This window comes from Wyeomyia smithii, chromosome 1, assembly GCF_029784165.1.
Source record: "Wyeomyia smithii strain HCP4-BCI-WySm-NY-G18 chromosome 1, ASM2978416v1, whole genome shotgun sequence".
In the NCBI taxonomy this organism is placed as follows: domain Eukaryota; kingdom Metazoa; phylum Arthropoda; class Insecta; order Diptera; family Culicidae; genus Wyeomyia; species Wyeomyia smithii.
In genome coordinates this window covers 127,351,194-127,370,720 of record NC_073694.1, presented here as the reverse complement: position 1 = coordinate 127,370,720, position 19,527 = coordinate 127,351,194, and the positions used below count along the sequence as shown (strand labels likewise).

At 36.0% G+C, this 19,527-nt stretch overlaps 1 protein-coding gene across 8 annotated transcripts in view; it reads right to left on the bottom strand.

The window, feature by feature from the left end:
* LOC129717732 (synaptosomal-associated protein 25) overlaps nucleotides 1–19,527 on the bottom strand; it is an 84,234-nt gene that overhangs the window by 37,720 nt on the left and 26,987 nt on the right. For 5 of the 8 annotated variants that reach the window (XM_055667845.1, XM_055667853.1, XM_055667847.1 and 2 more), the window contains exons 2-3: nucleotides 3,942–4,035; nucleotides 3,838–3,879 (exon numbers count right to left, since the gene is read on the bottom strand). In XM_055667845.1, coding sequence (XP_055523820.1) covers nucleotides 3,838–3,879; nucleotides 3,942–4,034 — 135 coding nt within the window. In that variant the 5' untranslated portion in view covers nucleotide 4,035. Of the gene's footprint in view, nucleotides 1–3,837; nucleotides 3,880–3,941; nucleotides 4,036–7,583; nucleotides 7,652–16,402; nucleotides 16,531–19,527 lie in introns of those variants that run through there. The other 3 variants (XM_055667849.1, XM_055667848.1, XM_055667846.1) reach the window with 3 other exon arrangements.

The window sequence follows — 19,527 nt, the reverse complement described above, 5'->3', positions numbered from 1 at the left end:
CAGTTTGAACAGGTGGACGAGACGCCTCTGGTTACTCCCCGTACTCGAAAACCCCTATGTACAAATTTTCACGACAGCCGGTTCAGTAGTTTTTGAGTCTATAGGAAACATACAGACAGAGCATATTCATCATTAAAGGCATGTACGATTTATTGCCATCAGCGATGGGTACCATTTCGCCTATTTTTATATCGGATAGTGAACATGGTACGACAACGCATGCTTTGGCGATTTGATGTTTTTATCACAATAATGCCATGATATATAAAATAAAAGTCGTGGGACAATTATGTCTAACATGATATGATAGTAATAACGCTCAATTTCGAAGATGCAGGAGACAGACATAAAAACGATGCGCTGTACACTTCTGCGGTACTGGAAAACAATTATGTTGTCTCAGGAAACAAATTTTCAAAAAAAAAAAGACTTTCTGGAGCTTAGGAATTCTCGAGCGGGGGCCAACAAAGGTTATGGGGAAATTAGGCCTTCGAATTTCGTTTAGCGGTAGGGCTCAGAAGCTCCGGTTTTTCGAGATATCTCCTCAAGGGTAAAAATAAATTAAAACTGAGTTTCCCAGCTGAAAAATATCCAGAAAACCGATTTTTTTAAAAGTTTAAGGTAACACTAGATTTTAACGTTTTTTGCATCTCTAAGGAATTTTTTTTTTATTCTCGTTTATTTTCCGTCGGTCTAGTTCCGCCACTGTTGTGGCCAATCACCGACGCCCAGGGAGGCATTGCTAAATTTTTTTTTGTTATCGAACATTTTTTCATCGGTAAAAAAGTATAATTTTACCCGTACGACTTCCCGAAGTCCGATTGTGCTGAAATTTAGAATAGGGACTTCTTTCGAGAAGACGAAACTTTTGAGCACTACCTCTAAATCTCTGAACGAAATTCAGAGGTCTTTCTCCCATATATCTCATTGACACATTTTTATGTTGAGGTTTTAACCGGCGGTCATTCACCAGTCAATGAAAACTATGTTATATTGCATAATGTTCAAGCAACATCAAATAATGGATTACAACTAGTTTTTTCGTAGAACATTCTGATTGCAAACCATATCAATGCGAATCTACTGCATAGTCGAGGGCAAGGAATCAAGGCGGCTATAAGTCAATGCTATACAATTTCAATTGAAGTAAATTAAGAGTGCATACGCTTTGACAAACAAGTTCTTGAGTCGCATTTTTATCGGTGCTGTCTGAGATTGTCATTTGCGGTTATCAGTTGCTGTTGTTAGTTAGAGCGCAAAATTCAAATTTTTCTTTGAAATCACAATATCTTGTTCTAGTCATCTTTGATTGCGGCTACCAGCTGGCAGCTCCTTACTATTTTTTTTCAAGGAAAGAGTAATTTTAATTTACCTCTCGATTTATTCAAATGGTCGGAGGTTTTACTTGGGAAAAATATAGTAAAATTTAACGGTAAATCGGACAAATAAGAGCGATGAGATGAATATAGGTGTTGAGATGAATATGGGAGCGATTCCCCCAATTCAATGATCGATGGTTTCGTTTTTTCATGAAAGATAGATTATTCATTTTCACATTCACTGAGTTTTTCCATTCAATTGTTTTCTGTGTAAACGTGAATTGAGAAACATTTAACAAGAGCCCAGGATGCAAAAAAGTAAGGCAAACTTTTTCATGAATAACCATATTCCAGTGGTTTTAATTGTCATTTCAAATATTCTAGTTGTTGTAGCATGTGCTCAACATTACACATTTTACTTGTTAACAGCAAGAAGATTAGAATAATAATACAGAATTTATCCCTGGAATGAGAACGTAGCCCAAGTTTTTCAGATTTTATTTTTATTTTTTAATAATTTGAGTTTTAAATATCTTTCGAACAGTGAATCTGAACCGATCGATGAAATCTGAACCCGTAGACCCGTAAAACCAGTTTGTGGTATTAGTTTTCTTGTAGAATTTGTATTTTATTTTAGGCGTTGTACACAAATTACGTAACGCATAAAAGGGGGAGGGGGTTGAATCTGCGTTACTTATTGTTACAGGGGGAAGATATTTGATACAGTTACTTAACTGTGATGTTTGCTGAAAATTGAAAAAATTGAAGATCCCCTTTCAGGTTGTTCAGTGTTACGTAATTTTTGGAAGCGTGTCAGTTTCATTTGCACACTCGAATAGTCAACCCAATTAACCCAATCCCGGCGGAGAAAAATCATTTTTTACCTCAAAAAATGAACCTAATACTCTTATTACTCATCAACTCTATGAACAATTGACACAAACTGTAAATGAATCTGTTCTCTAACCATCTTAACCCTCTAGTGCCCAATTTAATTTTCAGACGGACTTCCAAAAAATCACTATGAATTTTCATAAACATTTTTTAAGTATTGATTGAAGCTTTTTAGAGGTGTAACTGAAGACCGTCTAAAGACGGCACTGGGCACTAGAAGGTTAAATAGTTTCATCGTGCAAATTTTCAAGTATAACTGTTGCGTTGAACTTAAATAAAAGTTTAAAAGTCTGTCGCCGGGAATGAGTTAAAAAGTTAAAGTGCTGAAAAAACAATAGCCATTCATCGAACAATGCTTTTTAACAACACGAAGGAGAGTAATGCAAAAATATGATATTTGAACCTAGGCTGTATGTTCTGTGGTGATGTATTCGAAAACGCACCTGATTGAAGGTTAAAAGTAGCAATACTCAGAAAAAGAGATAGGCGGAGAGAATGTCTGAGCCAAACGAACAAGAAAGGTAACAACACATTGAGAGGTATTGCAGTCTGGTACAATGGAGGGCGTGTTTATTTTCATACGATTTTCTTGTTCTATTGCTAAACAAGAAAATAAGAATGCTTTAAAATTGCATTATCTCAGCGATTTTATTCCGGAGGTTCACAAACCTAATTAACTAATTTTTAAATCTTTATTACAATAACTGTTTTAAAATAAAATTATATCGAAGATTAGAAAATAATCTCGAACAGAAACATTTGTTGTTGAGTTGGCGAACTCATTTTTCATTAGGCTTTCAAACCGACACAGCTTTCTTAGAATACCGTATGCGCTGTCATATTTTTCTTGTAAAAGCCGTGATTCGACACGCACTGCTTTTGGGTTTTTCTACCGGCATATACCCAATAACGCACCAATAGAAAGAAAATTGAAGAAAGTAGACATGCACAAACATACAATATACATATACGCACACGAACACACGCGTACGTTTTAATAAAAAAAAATCGTAATCATGAGCATATGTACAAAAAAAATCATATAAAAGGTATCAAACATGATGAACTAAAATACACGCTATACGTTAATTTTACCCTTTCTGCAATATCGTATCATTGCTTATCGATAATTCAATAAATGACGTAGGACTGATTTTAATGCTACTATTTGATAATTACACTGTCCACAGCAATACTCGGTCGAATAATATAACTGTAATATATGGCGATATGGATTCAGTAATTAAAAGTAAAGTAAATGATTTGATTGATATCATTTAACTAGACTTTCAAGTAATAAATATCTCAATGAATATCTAAGACTATATGCGTAACATAAAAACGTACATTCGTTTAAAAATTCAACTGATTTTCTTCTACCAACGTAAATGAATGTAATATTTGTGAGTAATCATGATTTGGAAATGAGATATCTAATTGACTATATCCTGATTCATAAAACATTTCTTCTTGCGTTTCTCATGAACTCGATTGCATATTTCCGGCAGTTAAATACTTTTATCGTATTCCTTTCAATTCTGAGGATGGTTTTTTAAAACTATTTTTTATAAATATAAAATACGGAAGTTGTATCCTTTCAGTAATTGAGTGATGCATATCTTACCTCTTCGCATAGCGCCAGCATGCGTCGTGTACTGTCGAGTGACTGAAATAGTGAAATGTGATTAGGAATAGAAACTTTCTAATATGCTCGAAAAAATATCCCACCTCATCCACAACCTGCTGTTGTTTGAGCTGCAACTCTTGCAGCTCTGTTTTTGGGACACCGGCCCCATTTTCGGCGGGAACTGCAGCCGGCATTCTACAAGAAGAAAATAACAGGATTGTTATATTAAGATATTAAACTAGAAATAAAATGTTGATAATTAAAAACTTTTTCTCTGTCACATTGTTTCTTCTGGTGAATGATTTAATAAATTGAACTGAATAAATTGACTAAAATTTCATATTCTTGTTCTGATTCTATGGAGAATAACTGTCGCTAGGTTCATTAATTTGAAAACATGGGCTTCACAGCTGTTCAGAACTTTATTTTCATTATTTAAACAATTTAGACCAATTTAGTTTATTACTATAAATCACCACAGGGCTAGATTATTCCACTGTTTGATGTCAAATTTCAAACAGGGCCGGATTTGAGCTTAGGGGCCCTCTTTCCTAAGATTGCAAGTAATTGTTTTTAAAAGCGTTGATCGTCTTACATTGAAGTAGTAGAAGTTCTTAAATTCCGAAACTACGTGAAGGCGTGAATACGAGGCCGTCTGCGTTTTGCTTCGGAAAAGTCCGTTCCCAAAATCAATACGAGGTGTGCACAGACAGATTGTTGACTTGTATTGGTGTAATATACATATGTGTATACTGATAGTTATGCCTAGAAATATGTTACTTTGGCTTCGAGTGCTAGAATATCATCTGGCTACCATAATCAGGACTTGGGAAGCGCTCTGTAAACGGGAGGCCCTTGAAATTCGGGCCTGATACCAAGTAAAGTTTAAGAAATATATAATAAATATATAATAAGAAATTTTTACGCCACGAACAGTCATCGGGCGCGGACGCGTTTTCATTTCGCTCCGCAATTTAACTTGTATTTTTATTTTTATTTTTTTTACACCTTGACGGCGTCGCGAGTGCACGTAAGCAACAATTTATTTATTTATAAACAATCTTTGACCGTCGCGCTACCGCGTGTATCTAACCTTTTCTCGACAATTCGTACTCGCCGCGTAACAATTTTTAATCAGTGCTATGGAAAAGTGTGGCATAACCAACTGTACTTCGACCGACAACCGTTTCCTGTGGAAATGCGAAGGAATATGCAAAAGGCACTTCCACGCTGCCTGCGTAGGAACCCGTAGAAACCAAGAAGAACTACTGCGTTCATTCATGCTGCCCTTATGCATAGAATGCCAGGAACAGTTCATGGACCAACTCCAACTGAAGAAGCTCATCCAGCACCAGAAAATTTTAACAGAAAGTATTGAATCACAAATCAAATCAAATCATTCAATAATCAGTCAACTTCCTAACCTGACTGTAACGCACGACACACTGGACAGTATCAATACACTGCTTTCTGAATTGAAGACGGAAATTAAAAAAGTAAATATTAACACAAACAATGCGTCGGCAAAAACCATAAATCGCATTTCGACGCTGTTCGGCGAACTTGGCCATGACTCCATATCGGACATATCGGACATTAGCAAAGAAAACCGGCAGCACACAAAGAACATACAACAGCACCTGGAAAAAGCATTTACTAATATAGAATCAAAAATTGACAATATGGAACACCAATTAGAAGCTATACATATACAAAATAAGAAAACAAACTGCAGTACAACGGCGCAGGAACTAATTAATGAATTAAAAGCGCTCAAAGAATCGAATTCACTCCAGCCAAAAACAGACAATCATCCCAGTCTGGCTGAAGAACTTCGCCTTTCGTTGCCACTTCCAGAATCGGACTCAGAAGAACACCGTACTCCAAATTTCACATCAGGCTGGCGCCTAATTGGCAATAAAAAAGTATGGAAACGCGACTGGACTGAATATGACGCCAGACAGCGTAAAAGACGCATGCAGGAAAAGCAAGCAGAAAAGGCCGCTCGTAAACGTATGCAGCAACGCAAACGTCAGCAGGAAAACTCAAACCCTATCAGCATAAGTAACACCTATAAACACGGAATAAACCATTTCGCCTGCAACTCAAAGAAAATTGCTGAAATGCCAAAACAACCATTACCCTCGGACAAAGACCTCCTGGCAGCTGCACGCGTTCAATTTGCTGGGCCGCCGAATTCAGACATAACATCAAAATTTATAAATTTCCAAAAAGGCGAAACTATCAACCCATATCGGACAGAAAAAAATGCAACTAACAATGAAAATTCTGCACCGGCTCCTGCCAGCAACGCCAGCATACAATCAGCACCGCAAGACAGCCAATTTGAACTTGACCCCATGCGTCCACCAATCGTCCGACTTACGCAGCAATCATCGAATGGCGACGAGCGCTTTTTGAAGGCTAGACTCCGCGACCCAAAAGTAATGCATATTACACGCCTATATCTCGCATACATGAAGGACCAACCATCATCTGTATGCGTAGAAGGAATGACACCAACCAGTATAAGAATGCTTCTCGCATCCGAAGGACTGCCGACATCTCCAGAACAGCTCCAACGCGTCTTTATTGAAGTCCATCAGGAATATGGACTCACGCCAGCCGAAGCAGTAGCCGACCTTCAATCATATCGTCATTTTTTATCAAATGAACGCACGCACCGTCTTCAACAACTTCGCGAAAGTGTAAATAAATTTAGTACAAATTTTCGCAAGTAAGGACGCCCTCTTCTGAGGCAGAACCATTATATTTAAACATAAGTAATAACTTGACTAACACTTCTTCGCTTCCTCGACAGAATGCGACTGAAATTCTTATCTATTGTCAGAATTTCAATCGCATGAAAAGCCCAAGCAAAATGAAAGAAATTCAACAAAATCTATTGTCGTCATCTTTTAAAATAATTTTAGGAACTGAAAGTAGCTGGGACGAAAGCGTAAGAAGCGAAGAAGTATTTGGAAACAATTACAATGTATTCCGGCACGATCGGAATTTGTCTACCAGTCAAAAAAAGTCAGGCGGTGGAGTCCTCATTGCCATTAATGTAGACTTTACTTCTGAAGAAATAATATCCGACAAATATAAAGAATTTGAACACGTATGGGCCAAAGCATTTATTGCTGGCGAAGAACATATCTTCTGTTCTGTGTACTTTCCACCGGAACATGCTCATAAACATTCGTATGAATTATTTTTCAAAACTCTAGAATCTATTATGTCTAACATGAAACCAGAAGTAAAACTGCATGTCTATGGCGACTTCAACCAACGTAATGCAGACTTTATTGTAGACATTGAAAATGAATCTATCTTACTCCCAGTCGTAGGCGAAAACGAAACACTGCAGTATCTTTTTGGCAAATCCTCAGAACTCGGTCTATATCAAATCAATCATGTCAAAAACAAACAAAATGCTTATTTAGACCTATTATTCACAAACTGCACTGAAGACTTCTGTGTAGATGCATCATTGACTCCCATCTGGAAAAATGAAGCATTCCACACAGCAATTGAATATTCAATAGTAATGAATAACACTTCGTACCCCAGCGACTGCGAGTACGAGGATGTACCGGAATACCACAAAACTGACTTCGAACAAGTCAAACGTAGACTTCGCATAATAAATTGGCGTAGTATAATTTGTAAAGAAGGAAATGTCAACGTAGAAGTATCAAAATTTTATGAAATAATTAATCAAATTATATCAGCAAATGTACCTCTAAAGAAAAGAAGACGAACGAACACCAACAAATATCCAGTGTGGTTTAATTCACAATTGAAGAACCTAAAAAATAGAAAACAAAAAGCACATAAAATATACAAAAAAGACAGCAATAGCGAAAATCTTCAAAATTACCAAGAAATTTGCTGTCAACTTGACGCAGTTAGTAATCATTAGACTCAAAAAAATGTGCCCTCTTAAAATGCATATTATGAAAACTGAAAATGATTGGTTTTGTGTCACAGTATTCAACCAATCACCAGCTCGACGAAGAATGGATGGAAACAAAAATAAACTTCGTAACACCTTTTAAAATGAGGCGTCATACACACAATACGTAACGCATGAAGTGGGGGGAGGGGGGTTGCGTCTGCGTTACTTATTGTGACATAGGGGGAAGGGGGGGTTGAGACAGTTACGTAACTGTGATGTTTGCTCAAAATTGAAAATTTGGAGAGGCTCAGGTTGTTCAGCGTTGCGTTATATTAAAGGGAGGGGGAGTCATATCGCATATTACTTATAGACACCGAACGGGAAGTTTGGGGACAAAATGGTCTCAATATTCAACAAGGCCCTGCCGTTTTCTATGATAATATAGTACCTGGGCTTTGCTTTTTTTAAGGTATAAATGTCTACAGGTCGAAATATTTGCAATTTTCGAATGTGCACAAGTCTATTGGGCTAGAAAATATAGGCACAAATGGGGTTTTCAATAACTAGGCAGCACTCTACGATTATTATGATAGTATTATAACAAAATTTCTCTGCAGCAGCCTGCAGGAAATAAACGGAGTGGTTGAACTTTGATCGCCGATTACTCGAAATAATGTTTTTGGCGCCTGGTTCGGTCTGGTCGCACGCCGACCATATATACTACTAATTCCCAAATCATACAGCTCGTGTTTTTTTTAACTCTCAAGATGCTTTTTACATGCAAATGCACGCAACCCTTTTTTTCATCCGATTCGAACAGCGATGGAGAGAATTTTATTTTTTCTGAAGCTTCTAACAGGTCGTTTTTAAAGTTCTCTCGCGTACGTGATCGCTTGCAGTGTGTGTAAAGGGCGTGGGTAGGAGCATGATCGGCTTTATGTGTTATGTTCGATGTTTAATTTTCTTGCGTTGCATCTTGTGTGCGCAATGGACTGACGTCGATACTTCAAACTGCGCTGCTAGTTAGCCGTTTCGAAGTTTATCGTTCGTGTTCTGACCGGACGATTACGGACGTTTTGTCCAGTTTTATACTTTTTCCAGCTTTTGAACAAATGTTGAAACACATAGACAATATTTATTCAATAATGTTGAAATCGCGTCAGCCAACATGGCAACTAAATTTCGATTGCGATTTTTTTGGCATTTTGTATCACAACTCAGAATTTTGTTTTGTTCGATATGCATATTAGGGTGGGACAAAAAATAAATGTTAGCTCCCATGCACTTTTCGTGTTTCTTATGGGTCCCATAACAACTGTGTAACTTTTCAGATCGATCGGTGAAACGCCCGATTTTTAAAGTTTCCATACGATTTTATATGGGAAAATCCACTATTTCAATACTTATTCTTTAGAGATGTCAAGTTGGCTCTTAAAAAAATATCAATACATGATATTTGTAGAAAATTTTCCTGGGGAAAACTCTTCTGAAGACCGTAAGGCGCTACGATGCTTGTAGAAACAGCTATTCACCCCAAACTGATTGAATTTCTGACGGACGGCTCACCATTGACATTTTCCAGCAATACTGCTGCAGCATGCTGCTATTGCAAACTTGCTTAAGTATAAGAAATAATTTCGCGTGGAAATTTTTTGTCTGTCTTTTAAGCCCGTTCGAATGAAATGTAACGCGAAAAATGGCTTTTTCCACAATCCCCAATCCCCACGTAAGTAATTATTTACATAATTCTCATTAAACTATGTTCGGATACAATATCCGGATATCCGAGGTCGGATATCCGGATAGTCCCAGTACTAATCTCTATAGAAAAAATTTTGAAAAAGTGGTTTTCCCATATAAAATCGTATGGAAACGTTGAAAATCGGGCGTTTCACCGATCGATCTGAAAAGTTACACAGTTGTTATAGGAACACGAAAAGTGCATGGGAGCGAAAAAATAACATCATCACTTTTTTCCCATATAACCGTGTCCCAGTCTAATGCATATTTGCATTTTCATAAATTTTCGAGCTATGAATGCATGAAACATTGCCATTTTTTATACTTAGTAGGTATCTTAGTTTAATTATTCGAGAAGTAAAAAATAATCAGCGCGAATCACCGTGTCCCTGTGCGTATGCGTCGGTAAGAGGAAATAGAGCGGTCGCGCATGATGCTCCGGTGCAAACGCGTTTTCGGCCTGGGTGAGCTTTGCTCATCTAAGGATTTTCGGTGTATTGTGACTTCCGAGGTGTACCAAATCATATATTTGAAGACTGCCCGCCCGTTAGTTCTATTCCAGCACGTTGCGACTCTGAGTAGGTTTCGTTCGTTCGATAAATATCGTAATAAATTAATTATTCGCGACAAAAACAAAAATTAAAATATCGCGACAAAATATCGTAATTATTGGCAATAACTATCGAGATTATATTGTTTGGTTGGATACAAATTGTTACGATTTGTAGGTTGCCGAACATAACTAGAAACTTCGATTCTTCTGTATGCAGCGATCGTGGCGCGGTTTCATTTATACCGTCTCCTGGTGGCCGGTTGCCCAGAGACCGAGAAGAAACCATACAACAACAATATCGCACGCTTCGCCTTGGGGCTAATAGCGGTCTCGATCAACTAGATCTAGATTGAAACTGACCCGTGTCATTTTTCAATGAAAGTCCGGTCATTGAAAGAATTGAGATGTCTGATTTGATATCGAAATTATTTATCCGAGCCAATTCATTTCATGAAGTCAATGAACTAGATAAGCTGCTACATTTTCAGCCACATAATCGCTAAAGCAACAAAGCGTGCGCGAAATCACAGAAATGCTGCTAGCCAACAATTACTGTCAACTGATTGGAGCTGAAAATCTCTTTCATTTCCAGTTCGTTCGTTGAAAATTGAAATTCAAAGATTTCCACAATTTCATGACATTGAATTTTTGTTTCATGAAAATCGTTCCACGAAAGTGTGCAGCGCTGGCCACGAGTACCTAAACTAAAGGAGAAGCATACTACAAAAGATCAAAACAATGGTCGCACTGATTCAAATCTTACAAAAAAATCGCTTTGGGAGCAGGCATTACCATTTTTGCCGAGAACAATAAAAACATCAGGATCACCACAATCCGATTCTGGCTAGAACCAACCGTACATTACATTGATATTTTTCCAAAGTTCAAAATGTGGCCTCAGATACTGTATGGGTGTTACATTTGATTTGAATTCGAACTTCTCTCTTTTATTTTCACTGTTGCTTTCATATGATATGTAATATAACAATTTTATCAATTTTTTTGATTCTGTATTGAAATTCTACATAAAACATCCTACTGTAATATATAATATAAAAAGATTGTAATTAACCTTCTAGCCAGGTAGATTGGAATAATACAATGATCGATTACATTTTCATATGAATAAAAGAAGTCATAGAAGCTTTTGTATATAAGTAAACAAATAGTACCATTTATTATCAAAAGAACACACCGATATTTTTTAGATTTTGTCGGCCTTATCCCACGGACGATCCTTTACATACTCGAGAGAGCTTCCAAATAATTTTCGCCTTAGAAAATCTCTGTGTCGAACTAAGACCTAGCCTAAACCAGAGAACAACCCACAAACCGCCAATGATATTTACCTCGGTGTTGGAGTTCGAGCCCAGTCCACGAGTGTGGTTGGCGAAGACGTTACTAATTTCAAGTCTACGCCGTTGATTTATATCAATGTTTAACCTTGACGCAGTGCATTATGCAGTTTTAGGAATCTCTCTGTTCAGTGCGTCTTGAACTGTCCTACAGATCAGACGTTTTTTCGGTTGCTTGTGGACTGGTCTTTGACTGCCTATAGCTTCAAAGTTTGTGTTTTGTCAGTGTGTGTTTTAAAGACTACCTGAAAGTTATTTCCCATCAGTCTTTCTCAAGACTACCTACTTTTGAATTTAACATTTGTTTTAACTTTTTTCGTATCACCTGAAATGGCTGGACGGAAAAAGAAACCTCGCATCGCTGCGGGGAGGAAAAGAGAGGCATCTCTTTCTGCCACATCGAGTGTCTGTAGTGACAATCCTTTTGATATTTTGCCTGAGCAAGAAGCTGGTGAAATGGGAGTTACCAATAATGAAACTATACAAAATATAAAATCTTTAAAAAAGGAGAAAGTTCCACCTATTGTGGTAACTATTTCTTCTGAATTTAATATATTCAAAAAGGAACTTTCAACGTTTGTTTCTGACGTTAAAGTTACCTATCAAATTGGCCGTAGAGGTGAATGCCGCTTATTAGCCGACTCAGTAAAGGGTCGTGATCGTCTTGTTCAGTATTTAACTGACAAGATGTACAAATTTTTTACATATGACACCAAGAACGCCAAGCCGTTCAAGGTTGTCTTGAAAGGTCTCACCAACGATCAAACCGTTGATGAGATCAAACTTACTTTAACAGAATTACTTGGCATAGCCCCTACCCAAGTAATTCTAATGAAACAAAAATCACGAGGCGAAAACAGTCAGAGAACTGGAATTTCCCTTGTTAATTATTTAATTCATTTTAACCGCAATGAGGTTAACAACTTAAAATTTTTTGAAAAAGCACATGCTTTGTATAATGTGCGTGTAAAGTGGGAAATTTATAGGAAGTATGGCGGAGGTGAAAAGCATATCACCCAATGCCGTACTTGCCAACGTTATGGCCATGGTTCCAAATTCTGTAACATGGACCAAAAATGTCTTAATTGTGGAGACTCTTCTCACAAAAAGGACACATGTCCTGTGAAAGAGAGTAAAAATTTTCGCTGTGCGAATTGTAACGGCAACCATATGTCAAATTTTTATCAATGCCCAGTCCGTTTAGCAATTGTTAAGGCAAGGTAAACAAAATTCAATTTCTCAATTAAAACCAACTTCAAAACAAAATTCGTACCAGTGACGCATAGTTTACCTACTCCTTTGCATACCCGTTTAACTTATGCACAGGTTACAGGTAGTTCGAACATTATACCGCCTAGTGTTGGTAGTTCGAAAATGACCGTTAATATGGGTAAGCAAAACACGCTAGAAAATAATTGTACACCTATTACTCCAGCTAATATTGCTGCCGAAAATATTTTTTCCAATGTCAACTGCCTGGGGCCTATTACGGCAGGTAAACTTTCTTTTTTGTAACAGGCAATGTTCGATCTTATGAACGCCATGTTGCAGGCAAAATCAATGTTTGAAGCCATTCAAATAGGCACAAGTTTTACTATTAAAATTGTTTCTAATTTAAAATTTAGCAATGATTTTAAATAAAACAATTAAAATATTAAATTGGAATGCTCGCTCATTGAAGGCCAATGAGAATGAGCTTTTTAATTTTTTAACAGTAAATAATGTGCATATTGCAATTATTACTGAAACATTTTTGAAACCTAACATAAAATTAAATATGAATATGATCCCAATTACGTGGTTCATAGATATGATAGGATTCAGGGTTCCGGCGGTGGAGTTGCAATTGTTATTCATCGCCGAATCAAACATCGTGCTCTTCCCCATCTTGAGACGAAAGTTATTGAAACTTTGGGAATTGAAGTTCAAACTGAACTTGGGATTTTATTTATTGCCGCAGCATATTTACCATTTCAATGCACACGCGAGCTCAAAAATTATTTTAAAGGTGATTTACAAAAACTCACCAGAAATCGTTCGAAATTTTTCATAATCGGCGATTTTAACGCTAAACATCGTTCATGGAATAATTCTCAAAGTAATTCCAATGGCAAAATTTTATTCAATGATTGTTCTTCAGGATACTATTCTTCTGTAAGAAACCCTTCAACAATTGATTTGGTGCTGACAGATCAAAGTCATGTATGTAGTGATTTGATCACACATGCTGACTTTGATTCTGACCATCTTCCAATAACTTTTTCTTTATCACATGAATCAGTTTTAAACCCTATGAGCTCTGTTTTTAATTATAACAAAGCTAATTGGGAAAGATACAAAAATTTTATTGAGAGAAATTTCAATAATGAGCTTGATTTGCAAAACGAAGTGATTCACCAATAATTGACGAAAATCTTCAACTTCTAATTCGTTTGAAAAATGTCCGCAGACGTCAATATCAACGTTCTCGTGACCCTGTTTTTAAAACTATTTATAAAGATTTACAGAAAGAGATTAAACATAGATTTACTCTTCTGAGAGATCAAAATTTTGAGACTAAAGTTGAAAAATTGAAACCATATTCAAAACCATTTTGGAAGCTGTCGAAGATTCTTAAGAAACCTTCAAAGCCTATTCCAGTTTTAAAAGATGGTGAACGTTTTCTTGTATCCAATGAACAAAAGGCTCAAAGACTTGCTCAGCAGTTTGAGAGTGTTCATAACTCAAATTTGAATTTTGTGAGTCCAATTGAAAATGAAGTCACACGTCAATTTGATTTAATTTCTTCCCAGAATTTTTTACCTGCAGAAATAATTGAAACTAACTTGAATGAGATTAAATCAATTATTGAAAATTTCAAAAATATGAAAGCACCTGGTGACGATGGAATCTTTAATATACTAATCAAACATCTCCCTGAGAGCACAATGGATTTTTTAGTGAAAATTTTCAATTGCTGCTTCAAAATTGCATATTTTCCCAAATTATGGAAAAATGCAAAAATTACTCCCATTTTAAAACCGGATAAGAACCCAGCTGAAGTTTCAAGTTATCGACCAATCAGTTTGCTTTCTTCAATGAGTAAACTGTTTGAGAGAGTTATTCTTAACAGAATGATGTCACACATCAACGAAAATTCAATTTTTGCAAATGAACAGTTTGGATTTCGCCATGGGCATTCCACAACTCATCAATTGCTCAGAGTTACTAATATGATACGAGCTAACAAATCTGAAGGTTATTCCACTGGAGCTGCTCTTTTAGACATAGAAGAAGCATTCGACAGTGTTTGGCATAAAGGTTTGATTGCGAAATTGCAAACTTTTAATTTTCCAATTTTCCTAATCAAAATTTTAAAAAATTATCTTACTGATCGAACTCTGCAGGTTGTCTATCAGAATTCAAAATCTGATAGATTTCCTGTCAGAGCAGGTGTGCCTCAAGGTTCAGTCTTGGGTCCAGTCCTGTACAACATATTCACTTCAGATCTTCCTGATTTGCCTCCAGGATGCACAAAGTCATTGTTCTGCGATGACACAAGCATTTCCGTAGAAGGAAAAAGTCTTCGTGTCATATGCAGTCGATTGCAGAAAAGTTTAGATATTTTTTCTTCCTACTTGCAAAAGTGGAAAATCTCTCCCAATGCTTCTAAAACTCAAATGATAATTTTTCCGCATAAGCCTAGGGCTTCTTTCCTCAAGCCAAACAATAATCACGTTGTCAAGATGAATGGGGTTATTTTAAGTTGGTCCGACAAGGTTAAGTACTTGGGACTAATTTATGATAAAAAACTTATTTTCAAAGAGCACATTGAGAGTATACAAGCCAAGTGCATCAAATATACGAGATGTTTATATCCTCTCATTAACAGGAATTCTAAACTTTGTTTAAAGAACAAACTTTTGATTTACAAACAAATTTTTAGACCAGCAATGCTTTATGCTGTACCGATCTGGTCAAGTTGCTGTTCAACAAGGAAGAATACGCTCCAAAGGATTCAGAATAAAATTCTGAAAATGATTTTGAAGCGTCCTCCTTGGTTTGGTACACTCGAACTACATAGACTTACTGGTGTTGAACCATTAGAAGCTATGTCAAATAAAATTATTAACAATTTTCGACAAATATCGTTGCAATCCTCAATTGCTACGATAAGCTCTCTTTATAGCCAATAAGTTAGCAATTAAGTTAGTTGTAAGTTTACTTCCCCTTTTCTGACAAGTAGGTTTAAATCCCTACGAATGATAAGTCCTAATTGCGAAAGCAAACAAATCCTAACAAATTAAATTACAAATTTCTAACAGTGTTGAGAAGTCACCATTTGTGATTGGACACACATACTCATTATTTACTAATATTTATCATAAATACTTAAGCTACTAACAAATCCCCCCTTAAAAAAAAAAAAAAATTAAAATAAAAAAAAAAGGAATCTCTCTGTTTCTAGCGATGGCATAAAATTTATAGAATCATGATATAGAAGAGCCCCTGCGTCTATTTTAATTTTTGGATAATAATTTCACAAACAAAATCTAGTACCGAATAAACTGCGCTATTTAGGTATTCTCAGATTAGTCCGAGCGCGTTGCATTCATTTAGAGTATGGTAGGGTATGGTTTTTCATGCATTTAACTTGCCAGAATAAGTACAACTATGCGTGCAAACTACAAAACAAATACAAAAATATTGATACCCAGGACCAAAAAGGCACGTGTTTGCTTTTTGTATTTAAATTCAGATGCAGAATTATTGAACATAGTTAAGTTTCTGCGCTTGTGAATGGATTTAGTACTTCGCAGCGAAAAAAGAAACAAAAAGAAAGTTATTGAAACAAACAAAATAATGTCTGGAATTACTCGAAACTTTGATACAATAAAGACTAATATTATATGCACAATATTCTGTGGTATAATCATGAACAGGCCAGTAAACACAATTATTTCAGGTATTCTAAATTCACAAATATTATAATTGGTCTTCTCCTCAGTGCTGACTTTAAATAAATTAACAAACCTTTTTGTTTTTCAGGAATCTGCACTAAGTAATAGCTCGCGAGCTTTCTCCTCAGCGTTGCTGCTGTCGTATTTGCATTGCCAATGAAAAATCAATACTAATGAAAAAAATAATAGAAAATGAGAACGACGAGAAGGATCTACTGAGTTTGCGCTCAACATATCTTTGTCGTTTATTCTCTAGCTACCAGCCGGTCGAGTTTCAAAAGCTTGATTTTGGTGTATGCTGACACATTAGATATTTTTAGCTCTACAATAAATTACTGGTAACATTGGAACATGTCGCCTGAGCTGTACGTTTCGATGGACATAATTAAAATTTGAGCTAAATTTGAAAAAAACAGTGAATATATTACCTTTAGCTAGAAAACTAGCTTATAATTTTACAATTCTGTCTGTATCTAGTTAACGGCGAATGTTATCTTAAATGTATGAAAAGGAAATATATAAACACCATGTGAAACCAAATTTTGAAAATTGTTTATGATAATATTACGAAAAAGTGAATTCTGACTGATGATTACAAAGCTGATCTTGGTACAGTCATCTCAGTATTATGGGCCAACCAGTATTATGGGCCAGTCTACATTTTGTATTGGTTTCAAACATATTTCAATAACTTTTATTAGTAAAATACAAGTTTAGTGAACGTGAACAACGTTCTCCAAACTTTTTTTTAAGGGGGGGCTATATGTTAGTAGCTTAAGTATGTATTTATGATAAATATTAGTAAATAATGAGTATGTGTGTCGAATCACAAATGGTGACTTCTCAACACTGTTAGAAATTTATAACTTTAATTGTTAGGATTTGTTTGCTTTCGCAACTTATCGTTCGTAGGGATTTAAACCTACTTTGTCAAAAAAGGAGAAATAAACATACAACTAACTTAATTGCTAACTTATTGGCTATAAAGAGAGCTTATCGTAGCTATTGAGGATTGCAACGATTTTTGTCGAAAATTGTTGATAATTTTATTTAACATAGCTTCTTATGTTTCAACATCAGTAAGTCTATGTAATTCGAGGACGCTTCAAAATCATTTTCAGAATTTTATTCTGAATCCTTTGGAGCGTTTTCTTCCTTGTTGAACAGCAACTTGACCAGATCGGTACAGCATAAAGCATTTCTGGTCTAAACATTTGTTTGTGAATCAAAAGTTTGTTCTTTAAACAAAGTTTAGATTTCCTGTTAATGAGAGGATATAAACATCTCGTATATTTGATGCACTTGGCTTGTATACTCTCAATGTGCTTTTTGAAAATAAGTTTTTTATCGTAAATTAGTCCCAAGTACTTAACTTTGTCAGACCAACTTAAATTAACCCCATTCATTTTGACAACGTGATTATTGTTTGGCTTGAGGAAAGAAGCCCTAGTCTCATGCGGAAAAATTATCATTTGAGTTTTAGAAGCATTGGGAGAGATTTTCCACTTTTGCAAGTAGAAAGAAAAAATATCTAAACTTTTCTGCAATCGACTGCATATGACACGAAGACTTTTTCCTTTTACGGAAATACTTGTGTCATCGCAGAACAATGACTTTGTGCATCCTGGGGGCAAATTAGGAAGATTTGAAGTGAATATGATGTACAGGACTGGACCCAAGACTGAATCTTGAGGCACACCTGTTCTGACATGAAATCTATCAGATTTTGAATTCTGATAGACAACCTGCAGAGCTCGATCAGTAAGATAATTTTTTAAAATTTTGATTAGGAAAATTGAAAAATTAAAAGTTTGCAATTTCGCAATCAAACCTTTATACCAAACACTGTCGAATGCTTTTTCTTTGTCCAAAAGAGCAGCGCCAGTGGAATAACCTTCAGATTTGTTAGCTCGTATCATATTAGTAACTCTGAGCAATTGATGAGTAGTGGAATGCCCATGGCGCCCATGTTGATGTGTGACATCATTCTGTTAAGAATAATTTTCTCAAACAGTTTACTTAATGAAGAAAGTAAACTGATTGGTCGATAACTTGAAACTTCAGCTGGATTCTAATCCGGCTTTAAAATTGGAGTAATTTTTGCATTTTTCCATAATTTGGGAAAATATGCAATTTTGAAGCAGCAATTGAAAATTTTCACTAAAAATTCCATTGTGCTCTCAGGGAGATGTTTGATTAGTATATTAAAGATTACATCGTCACCAGGTGCTTTCATATTTTTGAAATTTAAATAATTGATTTAATCTCATTCAAGTAAGTTTCAATTATTTCTGCAGGTAAAAAATTCTGAGAAAAAATTAAATCAAATTGACGTGTGACTTCATTTTCAATTGAACTCACAAAATTCAAATTTTCATTATGAACACTCTCAAACTGCTGCTCACTCGCGCAGTGTAAATAGCATGTGCTTTGTCAAAAAAATTTAGATTGTTAACCTCAGTGCGGTTAAAATGAATTAAATAATTAACAAGGGAAATTCCAGCTCTCTGACTGTTTTCGCCTCGTGATTTTTGTTGCATTAGAATTACTAGGGTAGGGACTGTTGAAGTAAGTTTGATCTCATCAACGGTTTAATCGTTGGTAAGACCTTTCAAGACAACCTTGAACGGCTTGGCATTCTTGGTGTCATATGTAAAAAATTTGTACATCTTGTCAGTTAAATACTGAACAAGACGATCACGACCCTTTGTTGAGTTGGCTAATAAGCGGCATTCGCCTCTTCGGCCAATTTGATAAGTAACTTTGACGTCGGAGAGAAACGTAGAAAGTTCTCTTTTAAAAATGTTAAATCCAGAAGCAATAGTTAGGTGGAACTTTCTTTTTTTTTACAGAAATTTCACTTTGAATAGTTTTACTTTCGAACATTTCAATTTCGCCGGCTTCTTGCTCAGGCATAAGCTAGTATCAGAAAGAGATGCCTCTCTTTTCCTCCCCGTAGCGATGCGTGGTTTCTTTTTTCGTCCTGCCATTTCAGGTGATACGAAAAAAGTTCAAAAATAATATCAAAGCAAGTCTTGAAAAAAAAGTGTTGCGACAGAACGCAGTTTGTCGCAGTTCCCCAGCCGGCGGTCAAATTCTTTTATTCTTTACGACAACGATCATGAGTAAAACACAATAGAGCATTTCTAGTCAGTTCACTCGCAGCCACCGCCGCTGGCGGCTGGTCGTGCTACCAGT